General features: G+C 34.0%; 1 protein-coding gene across 4 annotated transcripts in view; it reads right to left on the reverse strand.

The window, feature by feature from the left end:
- Window positions 1-4,614: 4,614 nt before the first annotated feature.
- DCN (decorin) overlaps window positions 4,615-18,049 on the reverse strand; it is a 41,132-nt gene continuing 27,697 nt past the window's right edge. For all 4 annotated transcript variants that reach the window (XM_056116611.1, XM_056116609.1, XM_056116610.1 and 1 more), the window contains exons 4-8: window positions 15,660-15,873; window positions 14,433-14,546; window positions 12,517-12,610; window positions 8,803-8,941; window positions 4,615-5,003 (exon numbers count right to left, since the gene is read on the reverse strand). In XM_056116611.1, the coding sequence (XP_055972586.1) occupies window positions 4,809-5,003; window positions 8,803-8,941; window positions 12,517-12,610; window positions 14,433-14,546; window positions 15,660-15,873 (756 nt within the window). In that variant the 3' untranslated portion in view covers window positions 4,615-4,808. The remainder of the gene's footprint in view (window positions 5,004-8,802; window positions 8,942-12,516; window positions 12,611-14,432; window positions 14,547-15,659; window positions 15,874-18,049) is intronic.

Genomic DNA, 18,049 nt, shown 5'->3' on the forward strand with positions numbered 1-18,049 from the left:
TAAAAAGTTTCCAGGAATGTTGTGGTTCCATGTTTCTTCACTCGACAAGCAAAGCTATTGAGTCCTCTGGGACATCCTATGGCCATGTCTGTCTTATCTCCCACTGGTGAGCCTCTGTGAGAAATTCTCACCCTTTTAGATTTCTTGGGGTGCTAATCCAAAGCTGGGTGATTTATTTTTTTATTTTTTAATCATTTTTTTTATTAGTGAAACACCATGAGGTACAGTTATAGACTTATCAAAGCTGGGTGATTTAAAACATCTTTTCCTCACAGTCTGGAGGCTGGAATTTTGAAATTAAGGTATGGACAATGCCACACGGTATCCCTAAGGTCTCTCAATGAGAAAAATTGTACTGTTTGACATTTCGTCCTAAGGGAAATTTTCTTATCATAGTCAAACTAAAATTTCAGGGACTGTAGAGAGTACAGAGATTAAGGTGCTTGCCTTAATTGCAGACAACCGTGGTTTGATCCCTGGCATAGCTTTTGGTCCACTGAGTACTATCAGGATTGATCGTTGAGCACAGAGCCAGGAAGACACCCTGATACTTGGAAAGACTTCACCTCTCTCTCTAAACAATGACCTAAAATTTTAGACTGTGGCATTCATGAAGATTTGATGCATTGATCTTAAAAGGCCTTGATCTGGCAATATACACAATTGCATCATTCTGATCCACATTTTAGGCATGGTCTGGGTTTCTATCTTCTTTATACCTGATTCCTTTTGCTACATAATCATTGTTATTTTCCTAGGGGCTGAGGTAATAGTACAGCAGGTGGGGTTCTTGCATTGCACACAACCAACTCAAGTTTGATCCCTGGCATATCATTTGGTTTCCAGAGCCCTACTAAGAATTATCCCTGAATGCAGAACCAGGAGTAAGCCCTGAATACTGCCTCATCCTCTGTGACTCATAAACAGAAAGCTCAAAAGGCTGGGGCCATATGTCTTGCTTGTATCAAGTCCTAAATACAATCTCCAGTAAGACATATCACCAAGCATCACTGGATAAAGGCCTACTGGCTCCCAGATATCAACAGTTGTATCCCTGGAAGCCCTTGAATATCGATGGAGTGACGCTGGTCTACCCCAACACTGCCAGGCCAAGCAACAATTCCTCTCAGGGCATAAGCACTAAATAGTCTGGCTCCTATTGCCTGACTATTAGAGGCAATGGATGCAGGCTTCTGAGAATTGCTGGAGAGCTTTCTCTGCCCACAATGAAGCATATAACACAGAAGCAGCAGGAATGTAGTATAGAGTGAGTACATACATTCAAGTTCAGATCTCAAGAGTAACAACATTAAATATCTGAATAATTTCCAGTGGAAAATAAATTTTTATTGCAGTCATAGAAGCAGGATGCCTCAGGAGATATAGGAGAGAAGATAAAAAGAATGTTTTCCCCTTCCCATTAAACATTATGAAAAGTTATTCTTTTATAGCTCAGCGTTACTATAGTAGTATAATGAACAGAGGGTGATTTCTCCTATTACCCTTAGATTCCTATTTATCAGATCCAATTATAAACTACAGCCTTTTCCTCAAGAAAAAGTCACAAGTTGAATAAAGCACTCTTCATTCCAAACTTTCAGAAATGTCCTCAGGTATTCATCTGAACTTTTCAATTTAGGCTCTTCCTTGAATGGCTCCCCTCACCCCAAAATTCACTGAAGAATACTTGGAATACATCAAAACCCACCTCAAACATTAGCTCTCAATGAATACATCAAAACCCACCTCAAACATTAGCTCTCAATGAACTCTCCTGTGTGTTTCAGATTCATTATGCTTCTTTGGCAGAACTGAATGCCCCTTTTTTAAAATTCATTGCTGCAATTTGTAGATATTTATACAATAAAAAGTTACCCTGTGTCTCAATTATATGATTAAATAACCGTTCTTTGCTAAACTTTGGTCACTTTTAAGTTAAGATTGCTGCCATTTTTGTTCTTATCTCCCCAGTGTAGTGCACAGGCCAAATAACTACTTCTCCAAAGATGAGAATTTTTGGAGAAAATTCTGTACTACATTCCTGCTGTTTCTATGTTATATGCTTCATTGTGGGCAGAGAAAGCTCTCCATCAATTCTCAGAAGCCTGCATCCACTGCCTTCTCTGTACCATGAAATCAGAAGTATAAAAAAACTCATTACAGTATAGAAAACATAATGTCTAAAATATCAAAAACTCATGTGTTGATTTACATTTCAATTCATTAAAATGAAACAGTTTTTAAAATTTTTCTTTTTCAACTACAGCATGGCATTTTTAGTGTTTCACAGCTGCATGCACCTTGCAAATTGCATTGGCCAGTGTAGTTTAATAAAGAGCATTTCAAAATTGAGCAGTACTGGCATAACATATCTGTATACTTTTTGATGATCAGATGCATACATTTTAAAATGCAAACACTAGTAGAATTACCAGATACATTATAGCCCTGGAAATATTGCAAAGAAAATGGAAGATGCTGTAATATCCAGTGAATCATTGTTATGGAAGATGAAAAGTGTTTTTTCTAACAGATCACTCCTAGTAGAAACTTTACTTTTCTTACAAGTTGTGCATTCACAGAAAATTGACTTGATCTCTCAGGAACTTCATTCTATTATTTTCAAACTAAAAATCATGTCTAGCCATTGTCAGTATTAAAGAAGTTACCTAGTGTACACTATTTGACCAATGACCAATAAAACATATTGATAATTAAGATGAATTTTGGGAACTTCTAAAATCAACCATTTAACAGATATTTCTAATACTTTTTGATACTATTTTGCTACTAATACTATTTTGTTACTAGTATTTAGTAGCAAAGTTGCAGGAAATGGGCTCCTGAAGGAACACCCCATGGATAGATATTCCCCTAGGTAAAATAGTTTAGATCTTAGAATGCAAAGAATTTGAAAATGTGCACCCAAGAAACAAATAGAACACCAGGAAAGAATTGAATATATGACAAATATCTTCTAGCTACAGATGTCTACCAGGTAAGCACAGAATAAGACTGTTTTGAGTTTTTTAGATGTAGAAGCAACATGCGCAAAAATAGAATAGGGAATTGTCAGGACTTTGTTCTCTCTATATAAGAGAAGTAAAAACCCCGACCTTTGATCTTCATGTACCTATTGAATGCTGATGTGCTTTCCTAAGTGTCCTGTCCTTCTCTGTCAACAATGGCTCACCTTTTAGGAGCCTGGAGCGTGTGGAGGAATGATAATAAATGACCAGCCTGTAAGATCAGTGATGACTGTCTAGACAACCTAAAGCTTGAGCAGTTCACTTGAGTTTTTCTTATTTTCTGTGATGAACCTTCATGGGACTGAAGTCAAAGGTGCCAATCCAAATGGCGTTAGAAAAAATGTGCTCAAGTAAATAGACTAATTACACGCGTAATATCTTTAAAATTGTTATCATCACTGTCACTGTCATCCCTTGTTCTTCAATTTACTCGAGTGGGCACCAGTAACGTCTCCATTTGTCCCAGCCCTGAGATTTTAGCAGCCTCTCCTTATTTGTCTTTCCCAACATATTGGAGGCTCTTTCAGGGTCAGGGGAATGAGACGCATTATTATTACTGTTTTTGTCATATTGAATATGCCATGGCTAGCTTACCAGGCTCTGCCATGCAGGCAGGATCCTCTTGGCAGCTTGACAGGCTCTCCGAGTTATATATATAATATTTCTCTATCATATATATATATAAATAACTATTTCTCTATAATGTCTGGTGTGGTAATTACAGAAAATGGGTAAAGAATGTTTTATGATGTATTTCATGACCACGCAGTCCAGGAATATGTTCACTCATATGTGAGGCTTGCCCCAAGCATGTGTAAAGAGGCCTGAAGAATTGCAGGGGATGGGGAATGAAGGTAGGCTGCCAGGGCTTGGTCCCTTGGGGCGGGGAGGTCTCTCAACCGCACCCCTCTGGGGCTGCCCGAGTGAAAACAACCTGGTGCGGAGTTCTTAAAATTGAGAATATCAGTTTTCTAATTAGAAATATTTGGCTTGTTTTATATTGAGCTTAATGAGCTTAATGTTGAACGTGTGTGTGTGTGTGTGTGTGTGTGTGTGTGTGTGTGTGGGCGCTCGCACGTGCGCTATACTGCACAAATGTCAAGTACAGGGAAAGAAGAAATACCTGAAAACAAGTGATGTTTTTGTCTTTTTGATATTTTTTGTACCAAGAAAGCATTTTCTTTAGTATTTTCTTCTGTATACTTAATGTAGGAAAGATTTAAAGTTACACTTTTATTCATTTAATTCTTTGTGCATTTGTGAATTTATTTTTTCAAAACAATGACATTAACAAAAACTTTACATAGCCTATATTGAATCAACGCATTCAAATAGGCTTTAACTGTATAATTGGGATTAATACATAGCTAGAATTTTATCTTTTACTTTCTGGCATATGAACTAACAAACTTATGAGTTACAGAAGATTTGTACTTTTTTATTTGGTTCATTCTGAATATTAAAAACGCAAAGTTTTACTAAATTTTTGACATATATCTCCACTCTAGATTTTACATTCAGTGATATGAGTATCTGCAATAGCTCAGTTAATATCAAGAGAGAGGTACAAAATAGGATTCAAAAATGGCAGGCAAATTTTTTATTTATTATAGGCAATTATTGAAACTGCATATTTGACTTTATGAATAATAAATCATGTGGGAAAAAACGTCCACATTGCAGTTATATTTTCAGAATCTAACTTCTTTTATTTTTTCTTCTGAGAAATAATATTAATGATATTTTGTAGCATCATATGGAAAATTCCTCCTGTGGAAATTACTTGTAGTTTCCAAGCTGAATGGCAGAGCGTACATAGACACAACGGAAGGTGGATGGTTGGATCTCCCAGTATTGGACTGGGTTGCTGAAAAGGCTCACACCAGAGTAAGAAGCCTTTTTAGTGTTGTAGCCAGGTGGGCAGAAGTCATTAGACCCAACAGCAGAGATATTATTGTTATGAAGGTAGACAACCTGCAACATGGAATAACATAGAATAATTATTTTCCTCTAAAAATACTAAGGCACTTAATAATTTTTTTTTGTTTTTTAACCTAGAATTTGAATATCTTAAAATTTCTCATGAAATATTTTCTTTCTTTTCTGGACCCTCTGAGCACTGCTTGTGAGTAGTACTGTGAGTATGCTGAGCAGTACAACTATATATATACATGTACATATAAATATATATATATATAAATATATAACAACACATATGTAACAACTGTAGCCTCTATTAATATAGAATGTATATTATATTTATGTATACATATAGCACAGCGGGTAGGGCGTTCGCCTTACAAGCGGCCAACATGGCTGACCCGAGTTCGATTCCTCCGCCCCTCTCGGAGAGCCCGGCAAGCTACCGAGAGTATTCGATATGCCAGACACAGTAACAACAAAGTCTCCAATGGAGACGTTACTGGGCCCGCTCGAGCAAATCGACGATCAACGGGAGGGCCTTTACCTTTACCGTTATAATAGACATACATACATATGTATATATGTGCACTGACTATATGTGTATATGTGTATCTGGGTGTCTGTGTATATAAAACAACTGTAATATCTACTTAGTTTTCATTCATAGGTGGAACCTGTTGTGTTTGTTTATGAGTGTGTCTCCAGTGTCTTCTAAAGGGATTAATTATCCAATAAATATATGTTGAAGAAATAAATGCATAGATTCATAAATTAAAATTGTGTTTACACATAGTACTATGTTTTCAGAACAAAAATAAAATGATAGACTTTATGGGTTTCCTTTGAAGCAGGGCGCCTGTGAGCCACTAGTGATTATTAACAAACAAGGCCAGACATCTCCATACTTTGGTCAGATGATGTGCTGAAAACTGTGGGTTCTCAGATCCCACAGTACTAGAGAACACCAAGGCCAAACCAACAATGCTCAGAGATCATGAATTGCTTTAGATCAAACCAGGGTCATGTACCAACCCTTGACCTATCTTTTCAGATTCTAAAATAACAAATTTAATAAAATTATATAATAAAATGATATGGTGCTTTGCAAACAAAAACAGAAGATACAGAAAATAATCACATTCCACAAAATAGTTGATAACTGTAGCATTTGTAATAGTTAAAAATTTTGACAAAAGTTATTCTCTATTACAAATTCTAATTTATAATTATAATGTGAGTATTTACTATCTTGATATTTGAAATAGATTTATCCTCATGTCTAAGATAATTGGACTTCTTCATAGAAACTATAATATTTATGACAAATGATATTGAGACAATTAGATATCCACATGAAAAATAAACTCTTCTCTCATGAAATACAATGAATCAATACACTAAATTAATCCATACTTGGATTATAAACATAAATATAAACATTGAAACTATAAAATTTCTAGAAAACTAGAAACGTTCTTATTTTAAGTACTAAAATATTTAAATTTCATTTAAATTTAAATGGACCCATGAAATGAAACAGACCCATGAAACCATAAAAAATGCTAACTTGGACTTTATCAAATTTAAATATTTTCATTTCAAATCTATAACAGAAAACAAGTAGCACTGTAGCACTGTCCTCCCACTGTTCATCGATTTGCTCAAGTGTGAGACCAGTAATGTCTCCATAGTGATACTTGATGTTACTGCTTTTGGCATATGGAATATGCCACAGGGAGCTTTCCCGGCTCTGCCATGCAGGCAGGATACTCTCAGTAGCTTGCCAGGCTCTCCAAGAGGGATGGAGGAATCAAACCTGGGTCAGCTGCATACAAGGCAAACACCCTACCCGCTGTGCTGTCATTCAAATTTTAATAATAAAATGACTTGTTTGCAGGAAGTCCAGGTCTGATTTCTAGCACCTCATAGCATCCAAGAATAGCCAGGAGCAGTAGCTGAGACCAGAACTGAGAATAGCTGCTTAGAACTACTGGGTGTAGCTTAAGACAATTGCAACAGAATAATTGAAACCAGCAATCAATAAAGCTTTTATTGTGAGACCTAAAACCTAAACCTAAACAAGTATACAAATATATATATGTATATATACATATATATGGGGGCTGGAGCGATAGCACAGTGGATATGGCCTTTGCCTTGTGTGTGCTGACCCGGGTTCGATTCCTCCATCCCTCTCAGAGAGCCTAGCAAGCTCCCCGTGGCATATTTGATATACCAAAAACAGTAACAACAAGTCGCAGATTGTGTTCTTGGAGCGAGCAGACATCACTGGGCTAGACTAGCATGTGACAGGGATGAATGGAGATGTTAGTGGTGCCCACTTGAGCAAATCGATGAACAATGGGACAACAGTGCTACAGTGCATAGAGAGAGGGGTAAATATTATACCTATACCTATTTATATATAATCTGTAAGCCTACTTAAAATAAAATTTTTAACAATAGCATAGCATTTCTTATTGTGTCTTCTAAACGTCTAATTTTATATCAGAATCCAACTTTGCTTACTGTTCCACTAATATGAAAGATCCAATGAAAAACTAAGTAACATGAGAATTATTTTATTTAGTCAATTTCCTTCTGGTAAAATAAAAGATCCATAGAGGACCAAAAATAACTACAAGTTTTATCTTTGTGTTTACAACATTCAGATAACAAAAATCTAGCAATATAAACTTGATATGTCAGCTTCATTCAGAAGGTTTTTAGTTTTATTGACTCACCGATGAATTAAAAATTAAACAGATAATTTATTCAAATAATTGCAAGTAGAGCAAAATATAAAACTCAAAGCACTGGCAAAAAATTTGATATAATAGATCACCAAAAGATCTACTCTATAAAAGAATTAATCAGTAAGAAATGTCAATGTCAAGTTGCAGTTTCTAAATTACAATGTAGGTGCCAATCTAAATTTCTGAAAGAAACAATTTAAATATGGCCTTTAAAAAGTGAAAAATGCAGCTTAATTAAGCAAATATGTAAAATATATTTCTGACACAATGGTGAGTTATTGTTAAACTGATTAACATTATTATATTTTCAAAATAATATAACCAGAATATCATGCTTATCTATTCATTAGAGCAATAGACATCTTATGCTTCTACATATGAAATTAGTATCAAAAATAAAGGTAATATGCATGCTTTATATTATAGAGATCAATACCATAAAGTTCTATTACCATTGTGAACCACTGAAACACATCTTTCTATCTTTATAAAGACAGGATAACTTCATGTATTATATGGATTTGATTCGGTCACAGCTGAATATTCCATTTGACTTATAAGACATCCGTGGAAACCAACAATTAAACCTGTTTTATTCCTTACCTCTGTGTCATAAATTATGTCATTCACTTTGGTATGTTGCCTAATGAGAGAACTGAAACTATTTCTTTCTCTCTTTTTCATTTGTTTGTTTGGGGTCTACAAATGGTTGTTCTTGGGGTTGATCTCTGTTCTCAGCGATCACTCCAAGTGCTGGTTCAGGGACCATATGCAGTGCTAGGGATCAGATTTAAGCCAATTACATGTAAGGCAAATGCCTTAACCACTGTAGTATCTTTCTAGCCTGGGTACTATTTACTTCTTTCGAAAATATTATTTTTAGAAGAAAATTTTATTGTACGTTCAAGAAAATAATCCCATTGTTTAAAGTAAATAGTTGAAATGTATTCTTCACAAAAATCAGAAATATTATTTTTGTGAGAACTTTTAAAATAACTTTTTGCAAATCTATTTCAAGCAGAGCATCTTGTTTGTTTTACTAGGAACATTTTATCCCAAGACAGTTCTCACAGCATTTTGTGACATTGACTTACCTGTATGTACTTATGCTCTGCCAGCCCACCAGGCACTTTGATAAGCTTGTTGTTATCCAAGTGAAGTTCGCGCAGATGAGGAGTGTTTGCCAAAGAGCCATTTTCAACGACAGAGATGCTATTGAAACTTAGTCCCAACCTACAACAGAAAGCAGAAATAAATGCTTACAACCAAACATGGGTCATTTTTTTTTGCTTTTTTTTCCCCCTCACAGGTGGTTATCAATTGATCAAGTCAACAGAAAACCCTTTCTTCCCTGACCATACCATTTGATTAGAGTACCTTTTCCAAACTTTCTGACTTATAATATACCACATTTGTTTTTAAGCTTTCAGCCTAGTGCTACCCTCTTTGGAACTCCTTTGACAGCAGTCAATAGGATATGTAAAAGTTAAAAGTGTAATTTATGGGTATCCTCTGTAGAACTCCAGGACTGTAGGTTTGTGTGGATTTATTCTTCCCATAAGAAAAGTGGAAACAGGGCCGGGGAGATAATACAGTGGGTAGGGCATTTGCCTTGCACACGACTGAGCTGGGTTCGATCCCAGGCATCCCATATGGTCCCCCAAGCACCACCAGGAGTAATTCCTGAGTGAAGAGCCAGGAGTAACCCCTGAACATTTTGCTGGGTGTGACCCAAAAAGAAAAGAAAAAAAAGCAGAAACTATTATTAATAATATTGCCAAATAAAAAAACCCTTAAAGGTAAGAAAAATGAAACTGGTGTATCATATTTGGGCTTAAAACAGCTAATTGATCAAAGGCTGTATAATAAATGCACTAAATACAGGAGAGAGAAAAATTAAAAGGAAGACTATTATCATTTAGGCATCCCCCAAACCAAAAGATACATATTTATCATATGCATTTATTTATTTATTGAAAATAAAAACTAAGTTTCTAATGAGTTAATAATCCTCTCTGCCAGAAAGTCTAATAGTTTGCATTTCGTTTTAGTTAGAAAATATTTGTTGGTGATCATCTGTTACTATAAGAATTTGCCTGATGAAAACATTCTCAGATTCTGGTCTCAGTCTTTGACTAGATTTCTGTCTTGATTTATAAAAAAACTATTAAATAACTAGTAACTGAGAAATATGAAGCTATGAAGTCCTTTCATAAAATACACGATTGTGAAATCAGAAAAAAAGCTGACTTAATGAGCAGACTAGTGTGATGAATGTTCTAGCGATGAATCTATCAAAACTACACTTCCAACACAAAAAGAGAAGAGACAAGGCATCGAGGATGAGGGAACAATGTGTTGGTAAAGATCCAGCAAGCATCAAGGAGAAAAGAATTCCCTTCAAATGCAAAGAAAAAGCTTCATGTAGGTTTTTGTAGGATGGTTTCTGTGGCCTTCAGCTATGGCTCATCACGTTTTTTTAGGTTTAGATTCTGGTATATGTATCCAAAGTCTTCCAGTTTTAATCATATCTTGATGTTTGAGATAATCAAGATTAAGGTTTATTGACTTTAAGTGATCAATGGCAACTATTTCTTCTTTAAAAACACTTGCTAAATTTGGGTTTTTTTTTTTTTTGCTTTTTGGGTCACACCTGGCGATGCATAGGGGTTACTCGTGGCTCTGCACTCAGGAGTTACTCCTGGCGGTGCTCAGGGGACCATATGGGATGCTGGGAATCGAACCCGGATCGGCCACATGCAAGGCAAACGCCCTACCCACTGTGCTATCTCTCCAGCCCCTAAATTTGCTTTCTTAAGGATACATTTACATATTCAGTTAACAAATGTTTTGGAGACTCTACTTTGTTCAGTATAATAGACTAGACTCGTGAGGATAAAGGAAAAATCAGCTGAAGGTCATAATTTTTTTCAAGAAGGAGTATTTCAGCTAATAATCACTCAGAATATGGTCCGTGTGCTGAAAGTATATAAAGGAGCTAACACAATGACTCTTGATACCTTTATTGCAAACCATAATGTTCCAAAGGGGGCGGTTGGGGAACAGAGAGAGAAAGAGAGAGAGAGAGAGAGAGAGAGAGAGAGAGAGAGAGAGAGAGAGAGAGAGTGTCAGCCATAGACGCAGGCTGTGGGGGATGTTGGTGATGGGATGTTGGTGATGGGAGGGAAACTGGGACATTGCTGGTGGTAAATATACACTGGTGGAGGGATAGATGTTGGAAAACTGTATGACTGAAACCAATTTATCATTAGCTTTGCAATGGTTTACCTCATGGTGATTAAATACATATTTAAAAAATAATATTTAATCTAGTGAGGGAGGTGATTAGTTAATATATGAAGAGATATAGATATAAATATATGCAAGTAGGATTTTTTTAGCTTAAGGGAGGTTTGCCTGATATTCACTTTATATTTTTGCAGAGTAGCATACATTATTTTCTCCCAGTTGGCTTGAAAAGTAAATGAAATAATCACTCTATAATACTATTCTGAAATCAGTGGCTGTTTTTTTTTAATTCTTTTCACAGTTATTATTGTAACATCAAAATATTCCTCATGTTCCAGAAAAAGTGAGGAACAAACAACATAAGGATTGGGTGATTTAATAGATTTTCCTGGACTCAATTCAAAAAATAAATGTGTTTGATAAATTCAAGATTTGGGAACGTATGCTTGGCCAATTAGTCAATCCTCTCTGAGTTAATGAATGGAATTCAAAGAAAAATCTTTATTTCTCTTGAGAGAAGTTTTTATTTAATATTTTAAAAGTTGTGAGAGAAATCTTTATTTCTGTTGATCTTTTTATTTTATTAGCCCTTTATGCTTTTAATTACAAAGTGTATGATGTCAATATTGAAGTATAGAATCACAAAATCCCTGTATCATTTTCAGAACTAAATAAATATTATAAATGGCATACCTTACACACTTAATTATTGTTTTTATTTTGTTTTCTTTTGGGGACACATCCACCAAGTTTCAGGGGTTATTCCTGGTTCTGTGTTCACTGATCACTCCTGATGATGTTAAGGGAACTATGCTTGATGCTGGGAATCAAACCCATGGCTGGTTCATGGAAAGCAGATACACTGCCCACTGTACTATCACTATGACCTGACATACTATATTTAGAATTTTTTATCATCATTCATTCCTACTATAGTTAGTAATACAAGGTGTACATTTTGTTTTTTGACATGATATGTCATGTCTATATATATAGAATTTTAATATATATATATTTAAAAATATAGGAGTGAGCTAATTTGACATAATAATTTTTAGTTTCTCTATAAAAAAATACTCATACTCAGTCATTAAAAGATGTGTGGAACAAGAACACTGAATAGACCTGAAATAGTTTTCTAGTACTCTCTTCTTTTTATCAGTTACAACATAAAAATATGAAACTATATCTGAGAGCAAGACATAATTATTTAAATCATTTAAAAAATATTAAGAAGGGTCTGGAGTGGGATGACAGTTTGATTCTTAGAATAGACGAAATGTTCACATATTTTTTATGTACACATCAAAGCTACCTTTATACTACAATGTGGAATGGATAATATTTCCCCATCAAGTTAGATTTCATTGTAATTTACTTAAAAATTACAGCGGTCTTATTTATTGATAAGGAATTTGTGCATATATTTTAATTTATATAAATATTTAGGTGATTATAAGCAATATAATGTGGCATAAGAAAAAACTCAGTCATCTTATTTCTGATTCTGAGCATGTAAGTTATTTTACTGGTAAAATTACAAGAAAGAATATTATTACTTAGCCAGATTATTCAATCCTTTCAGACTATCTCCATCAATTTTTGTAATTTTGTTGCCATCAAGATGTAATTCAGTAAGGGAAGAAGGAAGACCTGGAGGAAGAAAATAAAAGATTTTAAATTAAAAGATAAATATAACTGCAGAATGCTGTGATTTAATTAAGACATATTCCATTGACTTTCTAAAAGAAAGTTTCAAAGAATCAGTCTTTATAAAAAAATTTTAGTTACCATGATTTACAAGTTGTTAATTAAAGGTTTTCTGCTACCATCCACCATTATTTTAGTTTCCCTCCCTGCAAACATCCCTTCTCCCATCTTCCTGCCACGAAACTACAATTTTGAAGACCAATTCTTAGGATCTGTTGTCTTTGAAAAATATGTAAAATAAGATGTATGGACAGCACAGCTTTTCCCACTGCTATTAATATTTCCCAATGACCCAGAGCATGAAGAGGACTAAAGTTAAGCAATTTCACGTGACTGTCACTATAATTTACTGGCTCTGGTGTCTTGAGAAATGAAAAACTATTTAAATTATTTTAATCAATAACAAAGTGATTTTCTACTTTAATGTATAAAAGAATGTAACAATAGTGTTACGTATTGTTTTCCTTTGTTTTGATGATCTTTCTAGCTCCAAAATAATTGTACACTATAGTAAGATTTTTAGTGAGGTCCCACCGAGATAAATCACATTGTTTATTTGGCAGGACTACTTTATAGCCAGCTATTATTATGGATTAGTAGTAGTACTAGGAACTTGAGAAAGGGGATGTTTTGAGAAGAACTTTGTAAGAAGTGAAAATATAAAACAGAAAATGTGAGAATATTCAATCAAGTTTCAATTATTTGATGTTTTTTACTACTTACAAGAATTCTGTATATTCACTACACATTAAGACTAACCTTAGTATTTTAAGCAGCTTATGTTTCTGTCTTTCTTTAAGCAGAAAACTCCTTGAAGACAGGTATTATATCTTATTATCACTGTCTCTACTGTTTATTACTTGAGTAAAATGGGTATTCAAAAAACTTTTTTGGAAGGAAGGGAGTTTGGGCCAAAGATAGCTATACATAGGAATAATTCCAGGCCATGCAAAGATCAAAGTTGGTGGACTGTGGGCATGGCAAGTATCTTAGCCGTAGTATTATCCCACTGACCCACAAATCTTTTAATAATGAAAAGAATATAATGGTAATCCACTGCTTACCAAGGTGTCGACATTTCAATACTCTATTAATTCTAAAACAATCCTATGAGTTGGAATTTGAGATTACTGACACATTGAAATATAGATAGATCCAAAGTCCTAGAGTCACTTAGTGACAACTTGCATTGAAGCAAATAAACTCCCAAATCCATAGTCTTTACACTATAAAACAACTACCATCACTAGAAGTTGTTTTCTGCATGAAGCCCTGCCATTAATAAGATTGTAAACAATGATGTCTAAAATAAAATCAAATTTAAGAAAATAATGGGACACTGCAATGTCTCTTATATAGACATAATGACTGCTATGTCCTAAGAGCGAAAGGAATTCACTACTAAATTGGAGAAGTAAAATTCTGTTGCATTTCAAGTTTTTTTGTATATTTTTAACAAAGTACCAAGGAACAATACATATTTTAAACAACCGTGTTTTTCAAAAATATGTACAATCCTAATTAGATAATATAGAGTCATTGTTCAATAAGTCATGCATTAAAGGTATTTTTTAGGCTAACAAGACTAGTCCTTTCTAATGAGCTGATGATACAGGATCTGACAGCAGAAATTTTTCTACGTACAAATAATTTACTGAAAATAAAGTCAGCGATATGAGAAGCCATTCAAATTTCCATACAAAACAGTTAAAGTCAAAGTCCTTGCATTTTGTTTTCCAAATTGCTTAGAGGAATGTACTGTCACCTTGAGGGATGGTGGTTATATTGGTATCAGCAATACGGATGTAAGAGAGCTTCTTCATTCCCTGGAATGCTCCTTTTTCAATCCCTGAACTTTTCAGAGGGTTGGTACCCAGTTCTGCAAATACAGTAAATACAAAGTTTTGAGAGCACAATTTTAGGACATTAAAATTCAGCATGGTGTTTGTTTCACCAAAAAACTGAACAAAAATCTGGGTCAGTTACAACCTGACTGAAAAACAAAACAAAATCTTCAAAAGAAGAGCAAAATAATGAAAAATTTCCCTTCATTGTTCATTTTTGTGATACCAGGGATAAACTCAGTTTAACACATGCAGACAAGTGCTTGTCCACTGAGTAATTCATAAAGTTCCTGATTCCCATTTTTAAAACAATCTCAAAAAGAAAAAGAAAAAGAAAAACAGACTAAACATTTATAGATAAGCAATAGCAGCAAAAACAATGACAAGTTATTTAAACTAAATTCACAAGCTTGCAAAATCAACAAAAGCAAGTGTTTGCAAATCCTAGTCTATTATGAACTACTACCCTAAATAAGACAATATAATGTTACTAAATATTTTCATCAACATTTTATAATCGAGTTATGTAACTGAAAAAATGTTCTACCACACATATACCAAAAGACTCAAAGGTATTTTCAAGTAAGTTCTTTATATATAGGTAAAGGTAAAGGCCCTCCCGTTGATCGTCGATTTGCTCGAGCGGGCCCAGTAACGTCTCCATTGGAGACTTTGTTGTTACTGTGTCTGGCATATCGAATACTCTCGGTAGCTTGCCGGGCTCTCCGAGAGGGGCGGAGGAATCGAACTCGGGTCGGCCATGTTGGCCGCTTGTAAGGCGAACGCCCTACCCGCTGTGCTATCGCTCCAGCCATGTCCTTCATAAATGAAAGTCACACAATGAAAAGACATACATATGTAGAAGCAGTCTCAAATATACATAGCTAAAAATCACGTAATCACACTACACATTCTAAACATACAATAAGAAAAATGCTCTTTCTTCACATTCTCATATCCTTAAAGACAACGCTAAAAATGTTGTCAGAAATAATCTCAACATATTATTTCTTCTTGCCCTATGATTATTATTTTTGCAGGACAGATATACATTTTACTAATTCATCTTCTTGCTGCTTTGGCTTACAATGAATCTATTAAAACATAGCTTACATTCTGGTCTTAGAGTTATAAAAGAATATCTGTACCTATGACAATCATCTGGTTCAATTCATTGAAAACAGCTTTTCGCACTTTGCTGATTTCATTCTCATGGGCACGAAGTTCCTGAAGAGATTTGGGCATTTTTTCTGGCAATTCTTTTAGCTGATTCTTGGACAGATAAAGCCGTTCCAATTTCACCAAAGGTGCAAATGCTGCAGGGCTGATTTTGCTAATTTTGTTGTTGACAAGAATCAATGACTATAAGTAGTAAAAAAAAAAGCACTCATAATTCAAATACTTTTCAAATAGTAAAACATATATAGTCAATCAATTTCATTTATGAGGTTAATAAGGAAATATACGAACTTGTGAGATGTCATGAAAAAAGTAAAAGTACATAAATTGTACATAAGCCTAAACATCACAAAAAAAGAAAGTGTGACAAAATATAGGTTTGTTAATTCATCATTACAAAAAATAATCTTGTAGATTAAAATACTAGTGGAGCTCAAAATACCTAAAAATAATTTATTGTCAGTCATTAGTCTACGAAGGTCAAATTTACCTTAAAAAAAACCATCAAAAGTTAAAATAGATTCCTATGAAAGAGTAGCATCAATTTAAATTATCAGAGGAAGGAATGAATAAAATTTTCTTGAAGCCTCATGATTTTAGATATTTTTTTTTCTGGAACTTGACATATTAGCATTGTGTTGTAATACATTAGTTTGCATCTCCATGCCAATTTAATTATCTAAGCCAAATTTGTTTTGTTTTGGGGCTGGAGCAATAGCACAGCTAATAGGGCGTTTTCCTTGCACGTGGCCAACCCGGGTTCAATTCCCAGCATCCCATATGGTCCCCTGATCACCACCAGGGGTAATTCCTGAGTGCAGAGCCAGGAGTAATCCCTGTGCATCGCCAGGTGTGACCCAAAAAAGCAAAAACAAATGTTTTGTTTTGAACCTTTTAAAGCATGTTTTGAAGAAAGAATTGTCTGGTTGCACCATTTCTTATTCTAATTATATTTAAAGTGGCTTTCTAATTGGCTCACAGAATATTTAACTAATATGCAGTTATATTAGTTTCTATATTATATATACATATTTATATATTAGACTTAATATATTTCCCTTTAATGTACACATTTCTTATATTAACAACCATTAATATTTGGGAATATATTTTCTGTGATTTTTCATATAAAATTTATTCAAATTCAATTTTATGTCTATGAAATTTTAAATTAGATTCATTGTATTAGGAGCTATTGATAAGATTATTTTCAGATATTTCATTTCTCCAAACCATGACATTTTATTATTTTACATTGTTTTATCAATTAATCCTATAGAATTTAGGAGAAATTCTCCAGATCTAAGAAATTTTTATTTTCAATGGCCATCTAGTTTTTTTAATGCACGAACATGAAAAAGGGCAGAAATATGAAATGAGTAAATGTAAGTGAGAACTTTCAATCTCAGGAACTCAAGAATGTTTTCTGAAGTTAAAAACTGATATTAAATTTGCATACTTCACATAATTCATGCTATTTTACTAATTAAACCATACTACAATTAATATAATTTCTACCCAAATCATATTAATCCTAAAGAATACATTAGTCAAGTTAAACAAAATCCTAATTAATTCCAATAAAAATTAATTTAGAAGACTTGAGGTCATAGTAAATGATATCAACAAAATATATAGGATGTAGAAAGTCTAGTGTTAGAGGATTGAATTCTGAAGACTTGATGTAACTAAATGCTAGGAACATTTATTTTAAGTTATATATTTATTTTAAGTTATATATTGAAGCAAACTCCCCGTGGCGCACCCAATATGCCAAATACCAGTAACAATGATGGGTCTCATTCTCCTAAAGAGCCTTGAATATAACCTCAGGGCCAGGATGAAGGAGACGTTACTGGGGCCTGCTCGAGGCAATCGACGAATAACAGGATGATCTGTGATCTGTGATCTGATATATTGAAGCATGACACAATATCATGTAAAATTTTCTTCAGAGTCATTTATTTTAGGGTTTTTACTATACCAGGTACTATTAAAGAATTTTATGGTTGTAATCCTATCTTCCAACAATTGTTACTAAACAGAATAATCCAGAATGCTTCTAAAGTTAAATATTAAGGTCTGGCTCTTATTTGCCTTACAACAAGGAGCAAGTAATTTAATCTCTCTGTTCTTGAGTGTTCTCAGATACAAAAAAGAGATTATTGAGAATATCTAGCTAATAAAAGTTATGAAAATTAAATAAATATAAAGTACAAAGTATTATGTCTAGCATACAGTTTGCAAGCATTTCCTAGTATTAAATATTTCATAATTTTGTTGATAAAATTAAATTTATTAATTTAATAAAGTTGATAAATTTATTACTAGATCCATTGACCTTTAGTTCAAAGGAAAC

Source organism: Sorex fumeus, unplaced genomic scaffold (genome assembly GCF_029834395.1).
Source record: "Sorex fumeus unplaced genomic scaffold, SorFum_2.1 ptg000003l, whole genome shotgun sequence".
Classification (NCBI taxonomy): domain Eukaryota; kingdom Metazoa; phylum Chordata; class Mammalia; order Eulipotyphla; family Soricidae; genus Sorex; species Sorex fumeus.